The 23,361-nt window shown below is 40.5% G+C and overlaps 1 protein-coding gene across 2 annotated transcripts in view; it reads right to left on the reverse strand.

Annotated features, from left to right (window-relative positions):
- OTC (ornithine transcarbamylase) overlaps positions 1-23,361 on the reverse strand; it is a 73,592-nt gene that overhangs the window by 21,658 nt on the left and 28,573 nt on the right. For both annotated transcript variants that reach the window (XM_068962141.1, XM_068962140.1), the window contains exons 4-5: positions 23,041-23,128; positions 1,483-1,636 (exon numbers count right to left, since the gene is read on the reverse strand). In XM_068962141.1, coding sequence (XP_068818242.1) covers positions 1,483-1,636; positions 23,041-23,128 — 242 coding nt within the window. The remainder of the gene's footprint in view (positions 1-1,482; positions 1,637-23,040; positions 23,129-23,361) is intronic.

The raw sequence follows: 23,361 nt of genomic DNA on the forward strand, positions 1-23,361 counted from the left end.
ATATTGACATGGACAGTTAAAGTATGAACACATGCTTGGAAATCATAAATACAAACACCAGGATAAAATGTCTTTGAGGGGTTGGAGGAAATGGGATCAAAGATAGTTACACAGCGGACTTCAAATCTACCCATAATATTTTTTGGCCACACTGCATGAGATTGCAGGATCTTAGTTCCCTGACCAGGGATTGAACCTGCACCCTCTGCAGTGGAACCCCAGAGTCTTAACTACCAGACGACCAGGGAAGTCCCTGTAATATTTTACTTAAAAACAAAAAATTCTAAAGTAAGATTTGCCAAAACTGCATAATGGGCACATGGGTGTTTAGTTTACTTTTCTTGAAGTGTCTGTAGGTTTCATATATTGTATACATTTATATATTAACAAATGTAAAGAGATTTAAATGTAAGTGTGAAGATTTTAAGATTTTTAAAAGAGAAAGGCTAACTAATTTGGAGATCACAAATTAGTTAAGTGGCTAAGCTAGGATGTAAATCCAGGTCCATCTGATTTAAATTCCATGCTCTTAACAAGCTGCTATTTATTCATTCAACTCCTACTTTGAGCATGTCTGTTATGAAGGCATTGCACCAGGTCCTGCAGGGGACAATATGAGGAACAGAACATTTCACTGTCCCTCATGAATATATAAACAGGAATGATGAAACCCCAGCGAGAAGCATTAAATTATCTGGCATATACGTAAAGCCATACATACAAACAGCTGCTTGGTGTCTAACATAGTATATCCTCTCTGCATTCATCTTATCTTCATCATCAAAGAGTTTCATTTTGAGTTTAACCTCACATTTACATGTGTGTGGCATATTCAAATGAGGAGCAAGGTGGACCTGTCCAGTTTGCCCTGTCTCCCAGAATAGTTCATAGATGCAGAAACCATGGTTGTTAGGATTCCCAGTGGCAAGACTATGTAGATTGGCTGTGGCCAATCCAACAGAATGAATCTTTCAAAGTTATTCAGGTTCATAATTTGAAGGGACAAGGCTAAATCTGCACGTCCATTCTATGAATTCTACATGCTCTTAACTCCAGTCTTAAGCAGTTTATTAAAATAATAGCAAATGGCCTTCTTCTCAGAAAGTGATTTAGTAATTGGCCATTTTGAATATTCAAAGCACTCTCCATCAGTCTTCACTTCCAAATCATAGAACCTGACGTATTATGCATGACATAAAGATGTTTCCATTTTCTGTGCTCCAGCACTCCCTGTTCATCCACTGTGTTAAATAAATATGGCACCCAAAAAGCAAAGGTTTGAGAACTGAAGTGTCTTCTAGTCTGTTTTCAATAATGCCCTATCTTCCTTGGATATCAAGTTGTACACATATGCTATGCTTCTCTGCCAAGATGTTATTTGAAAACAAAACACCAGTACCACAATTTAAATGCTTCCATTTAGAGCTACTTAGGAATTATTTATTGATTTTGCTCTTGTGTGAGGCAAAGAAGTAACCCAACCTGGAGCGTGAGGTAATCAGCCAGAATCTGGATAGGGTGGTACAAATCCGACAGCCCATTGACAATTGGGATGGATGCTTCTTTAGCCAGGATGTCCAGATCTGATTGTTTGTACACTCGCGCCAGCACGGCATCTGTCATGCTAGACAACACACTGTGGCAAATGAAGAAAAGATTATCCAAGTTGATTAGGCTTAATAATTCCTTCTTAATTTAGGATCTTAAAGAGTCATAAGAAATGCTAATACATGAGAATTTCTACTGTTACAACTACCTATCAACATGACAGGTTTAAAAGCTAATGATAAATATGTAGTCATTACAGAAGCCAGATGTTGTTCCCCTGATGTCTTAGCCTTGATTTTAGTATTTTTTGCAGTGCTAAGAAGCCAACTGTGGGCCTATCAATTGTAATGATGAACTATAATTGATATATGGCAATTGGTAAAGTTGAAAGGGACAAGACCAAAGACAAGATATATAGAGAAAAATTAGTAAACTGGATTGTGGCATTTGGGAGGGGGGACATCACCCCTCAAGTATGCAGTTTCACTACAAAATAGAAAGTAGCAGTGTGGCAACCATGGAGGTACACACACAGATTGTTTTTCAAGAGAGAACCTTCTGGAAGGAGTGCCATTAGCTGACAGCCCCCACCTGTTGCACCTTTGGGATCTGCCACAGCATTTCTGTCAAGGCCACAACCTCCCCAGCCTGTTCCCACCAAGGGCCAAGCACAGTGGGGTCCCCAGAGCTGGGCCATTCTGCCTGACATGGGACGTCTGTCTCTGTTGGGCAGTGAAGATGGATATAACTATTCAAATTTTATAGCTGAAGGACCTGAACTACAAAGAAGTTTAGTAACTTGCCCCAGCTCACACAACTAATTACGTTGGAAGAACTCATCTTCAAACCAAAGTCAGTTTAATTTCAAAAGTCCATGATCTTACCATTATAATACATTGCCTCATATCTGCAGATGATAAAAACCTGGAATGAGAATCTGGGATCCAGAGTTTAAGTTCTCTCCATATATTAGAGTGATGGCAGTCCCTCAGCTAAAGTTATAGCCTTACAAAAATAACAGGAATGGCTTTTTGTTTAAAATCTTGCTTTTTTCATTATTATGTCTTATTTCTTATTAAACGGAAACCCCACAGCAGAGGCTTCTAGTCATTTCAGTTTTAAGGAACTCTTTATAATGGCAAAAAAGGGAAAATCTCTCATGATACTAGTTTTATTAAATACAGAGTCATTATTATAGGGTATCCTTATACCTTATAAGTTAGTTATTATAAGTTAGTCTTATAATAAGTTATTATTATAAGTGAGACTTTGTAATTTTGACTCTCTAACTTACTAGATGTGTGACCTTGGACATGTTATTTAATTTCTCTATAACTTGGTTTCTGCATCTGTAAGACATGGAACAACAAACTGGTTCCAAATAGGAAAAGGAGTATGTCAAGGTTGTATATTGTCACCTTACTTATTTAACTTATATGCAGAGTACATCATGAGAAACGCTGGGCTGGAAGAAGTACAAGCTGGAATCAAGATTGCTTGGAGAAATATCAATAACCTCAGATATGCAGATGACACCATCCTTATGGCAGAAAGTGAAGAGGAACTAAAAAGCCTCTTGATGAAAGTGAAAGAGGAGAGTGAAAACGTTGGCTTAAAGCTCAACATTCAGAACACAAAGATCATGGCATCTGGTCCCATCACTTCATGGGAAATAGATGGGGAAACAGTGGAAATAGTGGCTGACTTTATTTTTTTGGGCTCCAAAATCACTGCAGATGGTGACTGCAGCCATGAAATTAAAAGACGCTTACTCCTTGGAAGGAATGTTATGGCTAACCTAGATAGCATATTGAAAAGCAGAGACATTACTTTGCCAACAAAGGTCCGTCTAGTCAAGGCTGTGGTTTTTCCAGTGGTCATGTATGGATGTGAAAGTTGGACTGTGAAGAAGGCTGAGCGCCGAAGAATTGATGCTTTTGAACTGTGGTGTTGGAGAAGAGTCTTGAGAGTCCATTGGCCTGCAAGGAGATCCAACCAGTCCATTCTAAAGGAGATCAGCCCTGGGATTTCTTTGGAAGGAATGATGCTAAAGCTGAAACTCCAGTACTTTGGCCACCTCATGTGAAGAGTTTACTCATTGGAAAAGACCCTGATGCTGGGAGGGACTGAGGGCAGGAGGAGAAGGGGACAACAGAGGATGAGATGGCTGGATGGCATCACCGACTCAATGGATGTAAGTCTGAGTGAACTCCGGGAGTTGGTGATGGACAGGGAGGCCTGGTGTGCTGCAATTCATGCGGTCGCAGAGTCGGACACAATTGAGTGACTGAACTGAACTGAACTGAAAGCCATTATAACGGTATCTATCTCATTGTGTTGTTGTGAGGATTATATGAGATAGCCTACATAAGATGCATAGTATGATGCCTTGTTCGTGATGAAAGATCAAAAAGTAGTTGGTGATATTACCATGTCAAAAGAAACTGTATAAAAACTAAAGCTAGTATGCATTTAGTAAGCATTTTATGGATTTGTATTTAAATCATCGTATATTTGGAAAATTAATCCTTTTTATATGTCTGAGCAACAGACTGGTTCCAAATCGGGAAAGGAGTATGTCAAGGCTGTATATTGTCACCCTGGTTATTTAACTTATATGCAGAGTAAGTTCAGTTCAGTTCAGTAGCTCAGTCGTGTCCGACTCTTTGCGACCCCATGAATCACAGCACACCAGGCCTCCCTGTCCATCACCACCTCCCGGAGTTCACTCAGACTTACGTCCATTGAGTCAGTGATGCCATCCAGCCATCTCATCCTCTGTCGTCCCCTTCTCCTCCTGCCCCCAATCCCTCCCAGCATCAGAGTCTTTTCCAATGAGTCAACTCTTTGCATGAGGTGGCCAAAGTACTGGAGTTTCAGCTTTAGCATCATTCCTTCCAAAGAAATCCCAGGACTGATCTCCTTCAGAATGGACTGGTTGGATCTCGTTGCAGTCCAAGGGACTCTCAAGAGTCTTCTCCAACACCACAGTTCAAAAGCATCAAATCTTTGGCACTCAGCTTTCTTCATAGTCCAACTCTCACATCCATACATGACTACTGGAAAAACCATAGCCTTGACTAGACGGACCTTTGTTGGCAAAGTAATGTCTCTGCTTTTCAATATGCTATCTAGGTCACAACTTTTCTTCCAAGGAGTAAGCGTCTTTTAATTTCATGGCTGCAGTCACCATCTGCAGTGATTTTGGAGCTGTTTTTGATAAAGTCTGATACTGTTTCCACTGTTTCCTCATCTATTTCCCATGAAGAGATGGGACCAGATGCCATGATCTTCATTTTCTGAATCATACAAAATGCAGGGCTGTATGAAGCACAAGCTGGAATCAAGATTGCTGGGAGAAATATCAATAACCTCACATATGCAGATGACACCACCCTTATGGCAGAAAGCGAAGAAGTAGAGTCTCTTGATGAAAGTGAAAAAGGAGCGGAAAAAGCTGGCTTAAAACTCAACATTCAAAAAACTATCATCATAGCATCCAGTCCTATCACTTCATGGCAAAAAGATGGGGAAACAATGGAAACAGTGACAGACTTTCTTTTCTTAGGCTTCAAAATCACTGCAGATGGTGATTGCAGCCATGAAATTAAAAGACACTTGATCCTTGGAAGAAAAGTTATAACTAATCTAGACAGCATATTAAAAAGCAGAGATATTACTTTGCCAACAAAGGTCTTTCTAGTCAAAGCTATGGTTTTTCTAGTAGTCATGTATGGAAGTAAGAGTTGGACTATAAAAAAAGCTGAGCACCGAAGAATTGATGCTTTTGACTGTGTTGTTGGAGAAGACTCTTGAGAGTCCCTTGGACTGCAAGGAGATCCAACCAGCCCATCCTAAAGGAAATCAGTCCTGAATATTCATTGGAAGGATTGATTTTGGAGCTGAAATTCCAATACTTTGGCCATCGGGTGTGAAGAATTGACTCATTTGAAAAGACCCTGATGCTGGAAAAGATTGAAGGTGGGAGGATAAGGGGATGACAGAGGATGAGATAGCTGGATGGCATCACCAACTCAATGGACATGAATTTGTGTAAGCTCTGGGAGTTGGTGATGGACAGGGAGGCCTGGTGTGCTGCAGTCCATGGGGTCACAAAGAGTTAGACACAACTGAACAACTGAACTGAACTGATATGGACTGAACTCAGTCCATAGAAAACTGTTGGTGCTTATAAAATTCAAGCACCTCTTAAAAAATTCCTTTCTTCAAGAGATCAGACAATCAAAGATTGAAAATCATATTCCAGCAACAATATTTTCTAGACTTGCATTTATTTTTTCAGCTGAGATGTGTGGCACGCGGAATCCTAGTTCCATGATCAGAGATGGAACCCATGACTCCTGCAGCGGAAGTGCAGAGTCCTAACCACTGTAAGTCCTTGGACTCATTTTTTTTTTCATATTTTCCTAATTTCTCATACCCATAGCTTCCAGATTTTCAGATTTCATGGAAGCAAAATTTCTAAAACCATATGGCAATGAACATAAGATTTCTAACTTTTTGTTTAGAAAATTAAGGACATGAGAAACAAACAAATAAACATATAAAATATGTTAATATCTTCATTTAGTAAAAGAAGACATTTTAACAACAAAAAATGTGTGAATGACTTAATTTCAAAAATCATCCTGGAGCTTGAATTGATTTAGCTTTATGAAATTGACTCTGTTGTCTTTATTTTCTTATTTTAAAACTTCAGATGAAAAATTCGTATGGCAGGGCATCAGGGGAGGGGGTCAAGACTTGGAAACCAGTGCTCTGAGCTGTCTAAGCACATTGTTTATTGCAGTTTGAAAGAGGTGACTAAAAGAGCCACTTCAGAGTTTCTCCTGTGAAACAGGTGATATTTGATGGTTGACTAAGGTCAGGATCTTCCATTTTTGCTGCATATGAAATTCACCCAGAGAATTTCTTATACTCTTGAGGCCCAGGCCATAATCTCTATCAATTTCATCAGAAAAATATAATCTCTAGAGGTGCAACCTATTGATCAGCACTTTTTAAGACTTTCCAGGAAATTCCAGTGTGCAGCCAAGGTTAAGAACCAAAGCTGGAACCTCACTGCTCACATCAACAGTATCAGCATCTAACCTGGGGCTTATTAGAACTGCAGAATCACAGGCCCCACCCTGAATCAAAATCTGTATTTTAACATGGTTTCCAGGTGATTCACTTGCATATTAAAGTTCGAGACTCCTTATAAAGAGGAAATTGATGCCACCATATTTTCAAAAGTACCATCCCTTCTTTTCTTTGAAACCTAACCAGCCTCACCCCACTCCACAGAAATCAAGAGATCAAGGGATGGCAGCCCACAATGACAGAGGACTATGTCCACAATCTCATTGGCAGAGAATACTTTCTAGTTCAGTTGAAAGAAAAAAGCACCTCAAATCCTGAAAAATGAATCATTTACTCTCTTCCATTAAAGCCTCCATCTTTAGAGTTACCACCTAGCTTGATCAGTCTCATGCCCTGAGGAAATGGTCCCCAAACTTGGGTGTATATTAGAACTAAGTGAATAATAAACCACAGAGGTCCAAGCTCCTGAAATAGAGTAGGCTGGGTCTTTGTACTTTTACCAAGTTCCCCAAGTAACTCAGATAACCCTCCAAAGTTTTTGAACCATAGTCCTAAGACATAGGCTATTATATTAAAAGAATTTTAGATCTTCTCCCCTTTTTTCAAGATCACAGTACAAATTTCCTTCACAGTACAGAAATACTGACATTTCATACTACATAATACAGGTTTTAAACTCTATGTTGGGAAAGTTATTTAGATGGCGGTAGATATCCCAATAAGGTATATAATTATAAACAATTATCAATTTCCTTTTTCAGAAGAATTGGTTAATTTTATGATAGTTAAAATCCTATCAGAGAGCAGTAGAGGGGTGTTTGACCCCAAAGGACATCTTTAAATATGCATCACTTCCCTCAGTGTGTAGAGATGGGATTAAAAAAAAATCTGGATTAGCAGATTGCAGTTGACTTTCTGGAATCTCCCAGTCAGAAAAACTGACCTGACTTCTGTTGTAGCCTCTCAGATAGTTTTAGGGAACTAGTACTGTAGGCTGCCAACCTCTTGGTTCATGAACTCTACAATGCCCTGTTTTGTAAATGTTATCTTAATCTCATAGTTGAGAAAACCAAGGCTTTTGAAAGCTTTGAAGTAATTACAGCAAGATTAGGAAAAATTGAAGAAAGGTGAGGCTGACCAAGGGAAACACTGGGAGAGCAACTGGAGAAGTCAACGCCCTATACACTTGAAATTTTCAAGAATATTGAAAAAGGGCAGTTATCGTTCCCTGCCTTGAACAATCCCAAGAGTTCAGGAAGCAAAGAAGCCAACAGGCAAGCAGGTATTTACTTGCCCTGTTTATAACTTGGACTTTGTATCCCTGGGACCTTTATGGTATAATCTCATAAAATAGTGACTGGTCTGCTTTTTGAGGTTGCCCAACACCTCCTAGAAGGGTTCTTGATCTTGGCTGAACACTAGTATCACCTATGAAGGTGTACAAATGCTGATGCCATAGTCAGCCCTTTGGAAGTTTAAACCAGAAGCTGTGGTGGGGGATTCATATCCATATTTGTGAAGCTCTCCAAGTTAGTCCAATCTACAGACAAGGCTGAGAACCATTGTCCTAGAAAACAGAGATAGTGAGGAGGTGGCAGCAGAGTGGGATACTCTGCTTCTGGGTGGAACAATGGATCCGTGTAGAGGAGGAAAGTCTTGGTAGTGGCTGAACTCTCAGACTTTAAGAAAAGTAAGGGATAACAACACAATATGTTATGCTGGAAAGAACAAGATCTCACACACTTAAAAGAAGTACAGCTGACCCTTGAACAACGTGGGTTTGAACTGCAGAGGTCCACTTGTAAGTGCATCTTTTCAACAGTAAATACTAGAATATAGTCCATGGTTGGTTGAATCCATGGATGCTGAGGAACCACAGATACAGAGGGTAGACTGTAAGTTATATGTGGATTAACTCCTGTGTTGTTCAAGGGTCTGCTGTATTTTCCTTTCAGTTCAGTTGAAGAAGGAATTCATAGGGCCTGGACTCCATCTTAGGCCTGTTCATGCTGATCATGCTCGGCCACCTTTCCAGTGGACTCTGAACTCTGTGTTTAGTGCCTATGAAAACAACAGAAGGATAAGACCCCCTCCAGACAGGGGAACCTTGAAGATCGTATCTAGGTTACTCATTGCCTAAGAGAAAACATACACTAATCACCCCTTCCTCCAGACAGGCCATAAATTTTTCTGTATCTCTCAGAGTGTAACCTCGGGTTTATTGATTTTTGGCTAATTGTTTGACTGTTTGAGCACATGAGCACATAGCACATGAATGATGGGGTTATTGGGATTGTATTTTCCTTGGTTTATGTAAGTCTCAAGGAATTTGGAGTGGTGGGTTCGGACACATACACATGGGTATAAAAGATTTTCACAAATGCTGGTGGGGGTCCTTGGCTAAGAGGAGACTCTGCCTTGGGCCCGCCGGTGTAATAAACTGCACTCCACTATCTGCATTGTCCTTCTGAGTGAGTTTGTTTCCCAGAACGCATGGCTACAACACAGTCACTACCAAGAGCAGTGCCATGGCAGTGGTGATAGCTGTAGTCTTTTTTCCCCTCAACATTTGTAAGCATCCCTAGTGCCCAAATTTTGGTGTTAATACTGTGCTATACCTAAAAAAGGAACCACAAACCAGAGGCTAGTTAATTCCATGTCCTTCGGCAGGGTAAAATCAGTATAGTCTGTAACACCCTGTTGTTGCTAGGAAGCCAAAGATATTTTTAAAATAGCAGGGGCAGTGCTAAAAGGAAAAAAGGACCAGCTTAACCGTTTGTCAAGTTGTGAGCATTTATAGCAAAAGTCATTAAGTAAAGCAAGCTGTGCTTATAAAAAGGCCATGAAGCTCATAAGAAAAGAGTGAATATAAAGAAAATGTACAAAAATATAATTGTAATGTGAAAGAAGGATGACTATTACCATTACATTTAAATGTATTTACTCAAGTAAGTAGGAAAATGCTTATATGTAACTGTGTAGATACAGATAGATATTTTGTGGTTTTTTGTTAAGTATATTTCTGTTCGCAAAGTATAGATATCTGCCATTTTTAGTGTGTGTAAACCACAAATAATTAAGACAACTTAGAAGTTAAATTGTCCTAGAAACAGTAGAAGCTATAACATGAATGGAAAAGCCCCATCAGCATTTGTGGTCTTACATGAAGTGATGTATAAGAAGAATCCTGCAGCTAACTAGCACCTGTTGTCATACACAATTTCCAATTAGAAAGATGATACAACCATTTATTCCAAAATAAATATTTAGTTTACTGTCCTGAAGAAGAAATCTAAATTTTCAAACTCACTCTCCTGTCACTCTGGGAGTGAAAACTCTTGGTGACCCAACTAATTATAAAACAATGCCCATCAGAAAGGCATATAGTTTAAAACATTGAAACTAGGCCAGGTTAATAAAGCATAAAAATATTACAATGAGTCATGTCCTGCCAGAGACTGAAAACAAATAAAAATTGAATGATACCCCAGCTTTTAACTTCTTTAATAAATGAGAATTCATATGAAAAACAGAAGCAAGGATCCTATGGAAGACAGGATAAGCCCCCCTACCCCCACAGGGTGTTCTTGTCCTAATACCCAGAGCCTATGAGTGTTACCTTACATGACAATGGAAATTTTCCATGTGTGATTCAATTAAGGATCTTGAGATGGGGAGGTTATCCTGGGCTGGGTCTAATCTAAGAGAGAGGTTCCTTATAAGAGAGCAGCAGGAGGGAGACACGCCTGGTGGTCCAGAGGTTGGGGTTTTGTGCTTCTACTGCAGGGGGTATGGGTTCAATCCCTAGTTGAGGAAGTAAGACACTGTAAGCTGCACAGTGAGGCAAAAAAAAAAAAAAAAGAGGAGAGAGAGAGAAAGAAAGCAAAGCAGGAGGTCAGAAGAGAAGATGCTAGCTGTGTTGCTGGCTTTGATATGGAAGAAGGGAACCATGTGCCAAAGGATGTAGGCAGCCACTGGAGGCCAGAAAGACCAAGGAATTGGATTCTCCCCTGGAGCCTCCTGATGGAGAAGGCAATGGCACCCCACTCCAGTACTCTTGCCTGGAAAATCCCATGGACGGAGGAGCCTGGTAGGCTGCGGTCCATGGGGTCACTAAGAGTCGGACATGACTGAGCGACTTCACTTTCACTTTTCACCTTCCTGCATTGAAGAAGGAAATGGCAACCCACTCCAGTGTTCTTGCCTGGAGAATCCCAGGGACGGGGGAGCCTGGTGGGCTGCCGTCTATGGGGTCACACAGAGTCAGACACGACTGAAGCGACTTAGCAGCAGCAGTAGCAGCTGGAGCCTCCTGAAGGATCACAGCCCTGGGGGGTTCATTTTAGACCTCTGACTTGCAGAAGTGTAAGATAATAAATCTTGTGTTAAGTCACTAAATGTATGGTAATTTGTTAAAGCAGCAATAGGAAACCAGTATCAGATCCCATTGTTAAAAGGGAAAACTAGATGATAAAACTATATTCAAACTAGTGGATGGCAGCTTGAATTTAATTCATCCTGAACTTAGCAAGCAGTTCCCGAACCCAACCAAAATTAAGTGATCACCAATCCGCTTAATCTGCATTCCTAGCCTCTTGAGATGATTTTTCTTCTTACCAGTCTGCTAGAATTACACACATGCATTTAAATTCCAGGATCTTGTAAGGATAAGAATAAAAGTAGGGGCAAGAATGTAAACAAAATTAAATCTATGATATTAATAGCATTGTGCTTAGTTTTATTGTTAAAAAATTAATCAGCTCTCTAATGAATACGGTGTTTTATGTATATATTTTCCTTTTTAAAATATTTAGAGCATTCAAGGAAATTTGAAATGCTAGGCTTGTGATTAAGTTAAATGTTTTAGAGCATTTGATTAAGTTGCAATCAGCGTTTAAATGGTTGATGAGACTTGTTTTGTTCATTTAATATGTATTTGATTTAGTGGCTGCATAAGTTAGTATGTGACCATTTAAAGCAATTGCTCTGAAACTTAAACACAACATCAGAATCACCAGGAGGGCTTATTAGAACACAGCCAATTGTGTTTCTGATTCAGTAGGTCTGGTTGTTGTTTTAGGGGCCCCCAAAATTTGCATTTCTAACAAGCTGCCACATACTGCTTATGTTGTTGGTTTGGGGACCACACTTTGAGAACCATTGAGGAATATGAGAAATGGAATATTCCCTGCAGTATCAGTAAACAAAGGATATCACAGTCATCAGTGATTAAAGCTACCACGGATAGTGAGCTGGTGAGCCCTGAAAAAACTCAGGATGTGAAAACACAAGGTACTGGCCCCAGACAACTGAGGAGCATATCAAAGGAATGATTTCAGTGAGCCAGACTCTTACATCTTCCCATACATGGAAAACCACTAAATTCCTTAACTTGGGATATCTGGCTTTCTACATTCAGACTATCTGCCCTTTGTTGCAAAACTTCATATAACCTGTCTCCTCCAAGCAGGTCTCTTGGGGTTACTTGAGATGCTGCCTCCTGGGCTTGAAGTCACAAAAGTTCCTGCACAATAAAACATAACTCTCAACTTTTAGGTTGTGAATATTTTTCAAGTCCATAACATTTTTCTAATGTTTGCTCTTTTATGTTTATTGGAATGCTAAATTCATAAGAGTATTATATTGGACTTCCCCGGTGGCTCAGCGGTAAAGAATCTGCCTGCAATTCAGGAGACATGCAGACACTGGTTTGACCTCTGAGTCAGGAAGATCCCCTGGAGGAGGAAATGGCAACTTACTCCAGCATTCTTGCCTAGAGAATCTCATGGACAGACGAGCCTGGCAGGCTATATAGTCCATGGGGTTGCAAAGCGTCAGACATGACTGAGTGACTAAACAAAACAAATAAAAATATTTGCTCTTTTTTCTAATGTTTACCCTTTTTATGTTTATAGAAATGCTAAATTCATAAGATTAAGATATTGAACTGTAAAACAAAGTACAAAGAATAGGGACTATTTCTATAGACAATAAGAGTCTCTTGGACATTAAAGAATCTATGAGCAAGGGGGAACATGACAAAGCTTAATAGAAAATGTCACTTCAATCCTTCAGCCACAGAAGCTGCAAGTGAAACAGATTCAGTGATATGAGGGAAGGAGCAACTCCTAAGCTGTTTTCACATTGGAATCACTTGGGAAAACAAAGATATTAGAGATCTTTAAATAGTCAATATTATTTTGTCAATAATATTGCTTTCTGCTTTATGTTTAAAGGCACTATGAATCATAGAGAAGTCACCATTCTTATTTTTCTTCCAGTCTACTAAAAATCTTTAAAAGAAAACACTTTTCACTGGAAACAATGACAAACCTGTAATTTGGGCTGGACTTACTGGCCCACTAACAGTAATCTGGGCTTTCTGTGTTGTTGTTTAGTTGCTAAATCACGTTTGACTCTTTTGTGACCCCATGGACTGTAGCCTGCCAGGTTCCTCGGGCCATGGAGTGGTTTACAATTTCCTCCTCCAGGGGACATTCCTGACCCAGGGATCAAACCTGGGTCTCCTGCTTGGCAGGAGAATTCTTTACCATGGATTCACTGGGCTTTCTATATAGCCCTCCAGAAATTTATTATCCCAGCTTTAAATATTGTAAGAGCTGTGTTATGTGTTACAAATGAAAGGTTGACAAAGCTAAAAATACTCTCTGGCTCTGTAATGACTTTTCATTTTGGTCCCTCTTCATTTCCATTGAACATATAGTTTTGTTTGCCTTCCAATGGATTCCTGCAGCTTTGCAGTCTTAGGAATCTGTCAACAATGGTAGCAAAACAGCTTTTGCAAAATCCGAAGTACCCAAATTTAAAGTTTCTGACACTGATCAATTTGCTCTGGATGTTTGATTAGCTATGAGGATTTAAAATGAATAGTCAACAAGCTCAAATATTTATTCAACTTGATTTTGCCTAAATGTTTTAAAATGGCAACTATTTTCCACCATTGTCTCTTTTCCTGTTGTTTAGAAAAAGGAGGAAGAGCATGACATAAGATTTTAAATGGGAAGATAGTTGAGGAGATAAAATGTTAACATTGATTATTTCTGGATAATGGCAGTATTGGTGGTTCTAACTATTTTAAAAATCTCTTTTAGTATTTTTTTTTTTTTACCAAAAAGAGTATGACTGTAATAACCAGAAAAAAAATACCATTCAAAGAAGGAAATTTCTCCCAAACATGATTTTGAAAGTAATTGAAAATGAAATAGGACTTCCTAGAGTAATGGCTAATTCTTGGCCTTCGTGAAGAAATGTGCAAGGGAGTTATCAAAGACTAATAGCGTTATGTCAAAATGACCCAGTAGCCAACTTGAAGACAGATCACATTGGCCAAATAGGGTACAATTTAAGCACCAATAAGAGTATTAACTGCAATGAATCGAAACCTTCAAGTATTAACATATTAAAATATATGAGTTTATGAAGATAATACAAAACAGAGGAACACTGAGAAGAGCCATAGTAAGATCTATTTTAATTCAATGTAAAAGAGAACTCTCTGTCAGTTTCTATGAATTCTGGTCAGAAAAGTCAGACCGTATAAAAATGGAACAAGATAGCTCCGTATATAAAGAATACCCTGATGCTAGGTATTTTCATGCAGGCTAAAGAATGATTTCGAAGGAATGGTGTGGAGGAGGCATGAAAAGGATGGTTGATATAAAATAGCTCATAAAGATCTTTGAAATCTCAAATTTCTATTATTCTTTAATATTTTCCCCTTTGGTATGAAATCAAAACTTGTTTAGAAATTAACTAAAACTCCCAGAAAGCCAAAATAAAGCAAAAAAAACCCAAAACAATAAATACTGTAAACAAAGTCTCCTACGGCCGGAGGAAGACCTGATGCAGAGTCCATGTGGGTGGGTAAACAGATACTAAAAACAAACAAACAAAACCCCAAACCCAAATAGTGTGCTGGGCCAGATCTTAAGAGCAAACATGGATATGGATGAGATGGGCAATCACTCAACAATCCTGATATGCTTAGAAAGAGTTGAAGTGAAGTGAAGTCACTCAGTCGTGTCCGACTCTTTGCGACCCCATGGACAGTAACCTACCACGCTCCGTGGTCCATGGGATTTTCCAGGCAAGAATACTGGAGTGGATTGCCATTTCCTTCTCCAGGGGATCTTCCCAACCCAGGGATTGAACCTGGGTCTCCTGCATTGCAGACAGACGCTTTACCGTCTGAGCCACTAGGGAAGCCCCAGAAAGAGTTGAGTAGTCCCTAAACTATCAGAACATGGTGGATGCATTGCAAAAGCTGAAGGCAGACAGCGGTTGTATTCTCATAGGGTCGTGCCATGCGTTCTTCCCTATGTCCCTATCCTGCCTTGAATTACTGTGTGTCCTAGCATTGACCTAAAAAATATTAACAACCTGAAAGTTGAGAGTTATGTTTTATTTGGTGGGAATTTTTAGGACTTCAAGGCTGGGAGATAAAATCTCAAGTAACCAGGAGAGAACTGCTCCAAGGAGGTGAGGAGCCAGATGATATAGAAGTTTTGTTAACAAAGGGCAGGTAGTCTGAACATCTGAAGATTGTTGTTATTAAAGAAAACCAGGTAACCTAACAAGGAATTCAGTTAACTTAATTCAAAAGTTAACCTAACTTAACTTTTCTTTGTATGGAAAGATGCAAGAGTCTGGGCTCACTGAAATCATTCCTTTCATACTCATCTCAGCTATCTGGGGCCAGTATCCTGTTCTCACACTCTGAGCTTCCTTCCTCAGGGCTCACCTAGGTAGAGGCCGCCATTCTGATGGCTGCTAGATCACAGGTATTCTCCTTCCTGAGTGCCCTTAGGGCTCACCAACTCACATTGGAGGGTTGCAGTCACTGATGACTGTGACTTCCTTGTTTACTGATATGGCAATAAATATTCCATTTCTCACCCCTAATTTTCAGTATGTTATCAATGATGTCTCTCTCCAACCAGTTGAATAACTGATTGGCCAACAGTGGGAGGAATTTTGGGCTGTGTATAATGACACCATTAAGAACCCTGTAATCATTTAAAAATGGGCATTTCCTGTTTTTATTTTTTATGGAAACAGGCTAAGGCCCTAGAGGAGGCATAGACTTTATCCCCAGTGTAAACTGGCCAAGGAATAAACTTGCTGACTGAGTCTCCCTCTGGGGTTGAGAATATTGCAATGCTCTGATATTCTCTACCCAGGTTATAATTTTAGTTATATCAATATAAGAATGACAAGGAAACAAAATAATGCCTTCAGCACACCTAGATTGGCTCCCCTCAAAGATGGAAGCCCAGGGATGTTGAATGAAATTGCCATATGAAATTTCTTCACGTAGGCTTCTATGATGGTCAGACTATTTTGATGTATATGTTAGTTCCTAGTTTTGAAGACCTCGGAGATAAATGGTTAGGGCATAATGGTATTCATAATGACCTCCTCAAAATGTGCTATAGGAATTTCAGTGTTGGGTCAGTGTAAACTGACTAGGAGACCACGAAGATGGCCAGAATTGAGTCAGAGCTTCTCCTGAGATTGAATTAGACTGTAACTTGATTCAATGAAAAATACAGGAATTTCTCCCGTGTGCCTGTGCTTTAAAAGCACTATGTGATTTACCCTCATACAACTCGTTGGGATACATATTTGTAAATCCATTTTACAACTGAGAAACCTAAGTCTCAGAAGCAATTGGTCCAAACCACAGGGCCAGTGTGGTATGAGCTGTGACCTAAAGTCCAACACTGCTTCAAAGCCCTTACTCTTACACTATGGCAAACTGCCCCTGAACTATATCATATTTCATGTTGTGAACAACTGGCTTTTGTTACTATTTACCCAAGGACATAAAACTGCCATGCTGCCTGGTGGCCTCTGTAAATATTCATGGAGACATCATATTTCCTATTTAGATACAAATTTATTAGTATCCAGTTAGGTACATATTTCCCATTATGTGCCAACATTTTAAAACATTTTACCAAGAAATCTAAATAAGATTACCTTTTTTGGTCCTAAAATCATTACTATAAATATCTTAGGAACAGTATTTCAGCTTTTCAAAACATTCCTTTCAATATGACAATAGTTTAACTCCTACTCTTTTGTTCACATTTCTACTCTTAAGGACTGTGTCTCATCCACAAATTCCTTTGTAACTTCCATTATTTGAACTACCAGAATGACAATGATTTGAAACCCTTCCATGTTGCTGCAGGGCCATGTGGATACGTGGTTGTGTAATGGGTTGAATGTTGTTGTTGTTCAGTTGCTAAGTCATGTCTGACTCTTTGCAGCCCCATGGACTGTAGTCTGCCAGGCTCCTCTGTCCATGGGATTTTTCCCAGGCAAGAATACTGGAGTGGGTTGCCATTTCCTTCTCCAGAGGATCTTCCCAACCCAGGGATCGAACCTGTGCCTCCTGCATTGGCAGGTGAATTCTTTACCACTGACCACCCCCACGCCCAATGGGTTGAATGGTATCCCCCAGATTCATATCTACCAGGAAACTGAGAATGGGGCCGAGTTTGGAAGTAGGGTCTTTGCGAATGTTATTAGTTAAGATGAAGTCATGCTGGGGTAGGCTGGACCCTAAATCCAGTGACAGATGTTTTCCTTAGAAGAGGAGAAGAAACACAGAGATAAACTGAGAAGATCAAGGTGGAGTCATAGACTGGAGTGACAAGCTACAAGCCGAGCTACAAGCTGAGGAGTGCCAAAGCTTGCTGAGAGCCTCCAGAAGCTAGGAAGAGGTGAGGGAAGATTCTTCCCTAGAGCCTTCAGGGAGAACATGGCCTTGCTGACATGTGGATTTGGGGCTTCTAGCCTCCAGGACTGGAGAAGGCAATGGCACCCCACTCCAGTACTCTTGCCTGGAAAACCCCATGGATAGAGGAGCCTGGTAGGCTGCAGTCCATGGGGTTGCTAAGAGTCAGACACAACTGAAGTGACTTAGCAGCAGCAGCAGCAGGAGCCTCCAGGACTGTGAGAGAATAGATCTGTGTTGTTTCTAAGCCACCAAGTTTGTGATAATTTGTATGGCAGCCCTAGGAAACTAATACAGTGGTTTATGCTGAGTTTCCTTCCTACTGGTTTTACACTGGCAGAAAACACTTCAGCAATCACTGCCATAAGTAAATTACCTCTATAGGGGACTTAATTAGAGTAGAACAATGTTATATTATTTGGTTTTATATGGTGCTTTTCATACACATGTTTCCTGAAGCTGTTTTACTAAGTACTGTGTTAAAGTGCAAATGACTGTGAAGCTATTGTATTATGAACCTTTCAATAGTGGACTCAGAGCATTAGGCATGAACAGCTGTCATTATGGAAGAAACAGAAAGGCTTGAAAGTGGAGTGATAATGTCCCACTGCTGTTGCTAAGTTTCATTCATTTTTAAACTTCCAAAGAATAAGTGATCTGGAGAAGGAAATGGCAACCCACTCCAGTAGTCTTGCCTGGAGAATCCCATGGACAAAGGAGCCTGGTGGGCTACAATCCATGGGGTCACAAAGAGTCGGACACGACTGAGCAACTAACACACACAAGGTGTCATATCTAAAAAGACAAGCCTGGAGTGAAGGGAAAAATAGAACATCCAACCCTTGACCCTGGTAGAGCATCTGAGAATTAACAAAATCTGAAAATAACACCAAATTTGAAACAAATGTAATGGAATACATATGTATATCTTTTGTAGCTTCTGATATGTTAGGGGTGGAAAAGAGTTACTTAGAGAGACTTTTCTAAAGAGGGAAGTGAGCAATGGTCAATTTTCACCAATGGGAGACTGACCCTACAGGGATCCACACTGAACTGAGGATCCACACTGAATCTTCGGGCTGTCTTTCCATGGGTGTAGGATACACGTCCTTACTAGTTTAGCAAAATTCAGAAGAGAAATCATAGCCCATTTGTGGGGGTGGGGGGGAAAGAGTTAACACAGCAGTCCTGAGATGGCTGTCTTTAAAAGGCCTGCTTCCTAGGTTGGTCCTTGGCTGGCACCTGGGAACTTGAACTTTGGTGGGAGGGTTTCCACCATTCCCAGAAACGATAAGGATGGCTCACTCCCTAAATTGTTTGTAAAAGTGCTATGGATTATGCTGAACAAAATCCTTTTGGGAGTCTAGAAGCTGGCTTCATGCTAGGCAGATGGTGCCTATGTGACCAGTCCCCAGTAAAAGTCTTATGCACTCTGTGTCTAATGGGCTTCCATGGAAAATAGCATTTCTCACATGCAGCCACAGCTAATTGCTGGGGGAATTAAGCATGAACTGTGTGACTCCACCAGGAGAAGACCCTTACAACCTTGTGCCTGGTCTCCCCTGGCCTTTGCCCATGTGCCTTTTCCCTTTGCTTTCTATCCTTTTTTGTAATGAATTTTAGCCATGATCATATCCTGAGTCACATGAATCCTCCTAATGGATCATTGAACCTGGGGTTGGTCTTGGGACCCTGACATACCAGCTCCTCCACAATATCAGTCAACAGCTCCATCTGAGTACTCCCTTTCACTCCCCAGTGGTGCCCTCAGATTATATGATACTCAACTGAGACTGAGCTAAAAAGAGAATTCACCCATGATATATATATATACATATATTGGCTATGTTGTTGTTGTTCAGTTGCCCAGTCATGTCCGACTCTTTGCAACCTCATGGACTGCAGCACGCCAGGCCTCTCTGTCCCTCACCATCTCCCGAAGTTTGCCCAAGTTCTTGTCCATTGCATCAGTGATGCCATACAGCCATCTCATCCTCTGATGCCCTCTTCTCCTGCCCTCAATCTTTCCAGGCATCAGGGACTTTTCCAATGAGTCAGCTGTATATATACTGGCTGTACCACATGGCATGCAGGGATCTTAGTTCCTTAACCAGGGATCGAACCCATGCCTCTGGAATCTTGACCACTAGACTGCAAGGGAAGTCTCCTGTCCCCCTCACCGACTATATTTTGACAAGTAAACAGGTTTAATTACTGTAATCATGTAAGAAAAGAGCAATGGGGCTTCCCTTGTGGCTCAGTGATAAAGAATCGGCCTGCAATGCAGGAGCTGCAGGAGATGCAGGTTTGACCCAGGTTGGGAAGATCCCCTGGAGCAGGGGATGGCAAGCCACTCCAGAATTCTTGCCTGCAGCATCCCATGGACAGAGGAGCCTGGCGGGCTACAGTCCAGAGGGTCACAAAGAGTCGGACACGACTGAAGCAACCTAGCATCCATGCAAGAAAAGAGCAATACATTTTATTTTGAATGTGTATGTAGGTCTTTTACTTCTTGATCTGGTTTTTCCTTCTTTTGGTGGCTGAGACAGGACCAGCTTGTAAGGGTACATTGTTTTTTAAATTTGCAAGTTTAAAATATGTTTATTTGCTGATATAAAAACGTTGCTGGCTGTCCTTCTGTTCTCCAGTGCATCAAACTTGTTCTTGCCTTAAGCTTTTGTACCAGCAGCTCTTGCTGTCTGAGATGCTTTCCCTATAGCCTTGAATACCTCGCTCTATCTTTTCAGTGAGCACTCCCCTCAACAGTCACCTCCTCAGAGAGGCCTTCCCTGACCACCCAATCTAAAGGAGCCTCCACTCTACCCACAGATCCCCCTGCTTTGACTTCATCATAGCACTTATTTCAACCTTCTATTGTATTCATGCTTTATTTTTTGTTTACTGCAAGCCTCTTCCCTCTAGAATATAATTTCCACTTGAAAAAGTATTTTGTTTGATTTGATCAGCATTTTATTCTCAGTGCTAAGACAACACCTGGATGAAAAATCAGGCATTTGGTAAATATTTTTGAATAAATGAATAATTAAATCGTTTGATTAAATAAGTGACATTTTGGAAATTGCACTTAGCAGTTTTCAGGACACTGGCCCAATTTGCTTTATTTATTTATTTTTTTCTGTTGCCACATTCAGTATTTTCCCCATCAGGTTTTTTTCACCAGTGGGCAGTCACTATTTCTTTGTTCCATCAGGCCCCCAAAGCAACCAGACAGGCAGATTAGTGAAGCAACACCGTCAATCAATGTCAGGTGTACGCTTGCCTCAATTCCAAAGGGCCAGCACTATCATTTAAACATCATGCAATCTCTTTGCATCTTACAGAGTTTAACTGCTACAAAAAGTAAGGAGGCAATTGCAGTGGGTTGTACTGTGCATATTGGCAGGGTCGATGCCATTAAGATTCACTTCATTGCTTCTCCTGTTCAATTACTTCTGTGCAAGGCGGTGGATTTCCCTTGTCTTTTTCAATTTAGATTTATTGAATTTCTGAATCTCAGCCATATCTTGTTTGTCAGGTATTTGGGCAGATGAAGCAGTGATGGGGTGCACAAAAGAGTCAGATTTCCACAGTATCTACTCTACCCCCTGCCATTTCTGACATCTCCATCACCCATTCCAGCCTCTTATGATATTGCACTGCTCTAATTTTCCTTGTACCTTAACAGTTTACTCCTGTCCCTCCCTAAGTGTACCTGTCCTTGAGGTTTAGCCTTCTGCAATTCTCCCACAATGAGACGTGTGTGCTTAGTTGCTCAGTCGTGTACAACCCTTTGCAACCCCATGAACTGTAGCCCGCCAGGCTCCTCTATCCATGGAGATTCTCCTGGCAAGAATACTGGAGTGGGTTGCCATGCCCTCTTTCAGGGATCTTCCCAACTCAGGGATCAAACCCACGTCTCTTATGTCTCTTGCATTGGCAGATGGGTTCTTTTGAACAGATTGTTTCTCCTAGGATCTGTGTAGAGCTCCTCTAACAAAGGACTTCCAGTGGCAATTGTTGTGTGGTGAGCAAGCACAGAAAAGAACATGTTTACACTCGTCCTCAGCTTTCAACCCATGCTTGGCTATTTGTCTCTTGCTTTGGGGGTCCCGCCCACTCCCCTGATTTCTGGGCCCTGACCTCTTTCTGGCTGCCAATCTGCACTTCTGCACTCCTTCACTCTCTATTGAACGCTCATCTGTTTCTCCAACTGTACCTTCTTCCAACCACTAGTTCACATGTGACACTCAGCATCATTCACTTGGTCCTATATAGAGGATCCCCACTGAAACTTCTTTCCTGGTTGTGTCCCTGGCTTCATCCCCTAACCAGCTTGTAATATTATTCTGGAACAAAGCATATTTCACTCTGGTGGAAACAGAATTATTAGGCAAATAGAATTCCAAGCAGTGACAGCATATTTAGAAGAAAAACTCTTTTATGTTTGTTTATTCTTTTTGTCCCTTGCATCCAGAAGACGAACACAACACAGCTTAATACTAACACTGTCTCATCTGAAATAATATAACTAAAAGGTTTAAAGATGAGTTATTTCAAATCTCTTCAGCAATTCAAATGAGGTGGATTCTTTAGTACATACTAGGATAGTGGCCATAAAAAGCAGGCAATGTCTGCAGGGAGTTGCTTTATGACATATCATTTTCAGAAAATAATCATTAGTCTTTGATATCAAGTGTGAGATACTTAAACAAAGACATTTGCTCTGTATTTCTCTATCAGGCATGATACAATGGTGAGAGGACTGCATGGGGAGTCGGAGGACCTATGTTTCAGTCTCTAATTATAGGATAGTGATTCAGAGCCTTTTCTCACTCTACTTTCATCCAGGTAGGGCTGAGCTGCTTAGTACTCGCTGAGAGAATGTGAGTGGAAGTGATTGTGCTGCTTCCCAGCTAAGGTGGCTTTGAAGTGAGCATCCTGTCCCCAGGCACTCTTCCCTAGCACCTGGCTGCATGTTGACACCCAGGATAACCTTGGAGGCCACATGTTGAAGACAGTAGAGCCATTTTCATCCCCAGTCCCTAAATGGTCACATAAATAATCACTCCTTCCGTCTTATCAATCAGGAACATTTGCACTATGTTAAGCTACTGACATTTTGAGATTTTTTGTCTTATAGTAGCTAGTATGTCCCTAATAAAGTTGTTTCACTTCTTTACGCCAATCTGTTTGGGTTTTTATAAGGATTAAATGAGTCAGAACAATGCCTTACACATAATAAATGTTCAATAAATGTTAGCTCACAATATTACTTCCTGCTCTGATGCTAACAGGTTATGGGTCATTGAACATGTCAATTTCCCTAGCCTTCCATTTCTTCAACTGAAAAACATAAGAGTCATGCTTGATGACTAAATTTCCTGGAGTTTGAAATTCTATAATCAGAAGCCTCTTCAAATTGCTAAGAAAAGAAAGAAAATTAACCCAAGGAAAGTGGCCAGAAGATGAGAGAAATTCATTCAGGACATCAGGTAAAAAGGTAAAGAACGAAAACAGTCCAAAGGATTCTGAGAGGGAAAACCACTAGTTAAAGAGAAGCATATTTTCTTTTTAAGATGTATTCATAAATTGTGAAATAAGCTTCCAAGAGAAGATGTACAAACCGGGCTGTATCTGTGAGACTTTCATTCACACCCAAATGAATATCGTCCGTGGTAAGAAAACAAGGGTGTCCTCCCAGAAGTGCAAAGCCTGCAGTAAAAGAGAGAAAAGAAAGGCCTTTTGAAAAAGAAGTATTAAAGTAGCAAACAAAATCATGAGGTCTCAGCACCATCTCAATTGAAAAGTCAAAATCTTTCAATCTCACCAGCCTCTCTAATAGGGAATTCCCAGGGAAAGCAAAATGAGGAACTGAGAGACGTATATGAGATTTTCTGTACTAGCACTTAACTCTCCTTCAGATTTGTGACCATCTCTCCACCATC

The sequence above is a fragment of the Capricornis sumatraensis genome, chromosome X, assembly GCF_032405125.1.
Source record: "Capricornis sumatraensis isolate serow.1 chromosome X, serow.2, whole genome shotgun sequence".
Classification (NCBI taxonomy): domain Eukaryota; kingdom Metazoa; phylum Chordata; class Mammalia; order Artiodactyla; family Bovidae; genus Capricornis; species Capricornis sumatraensis.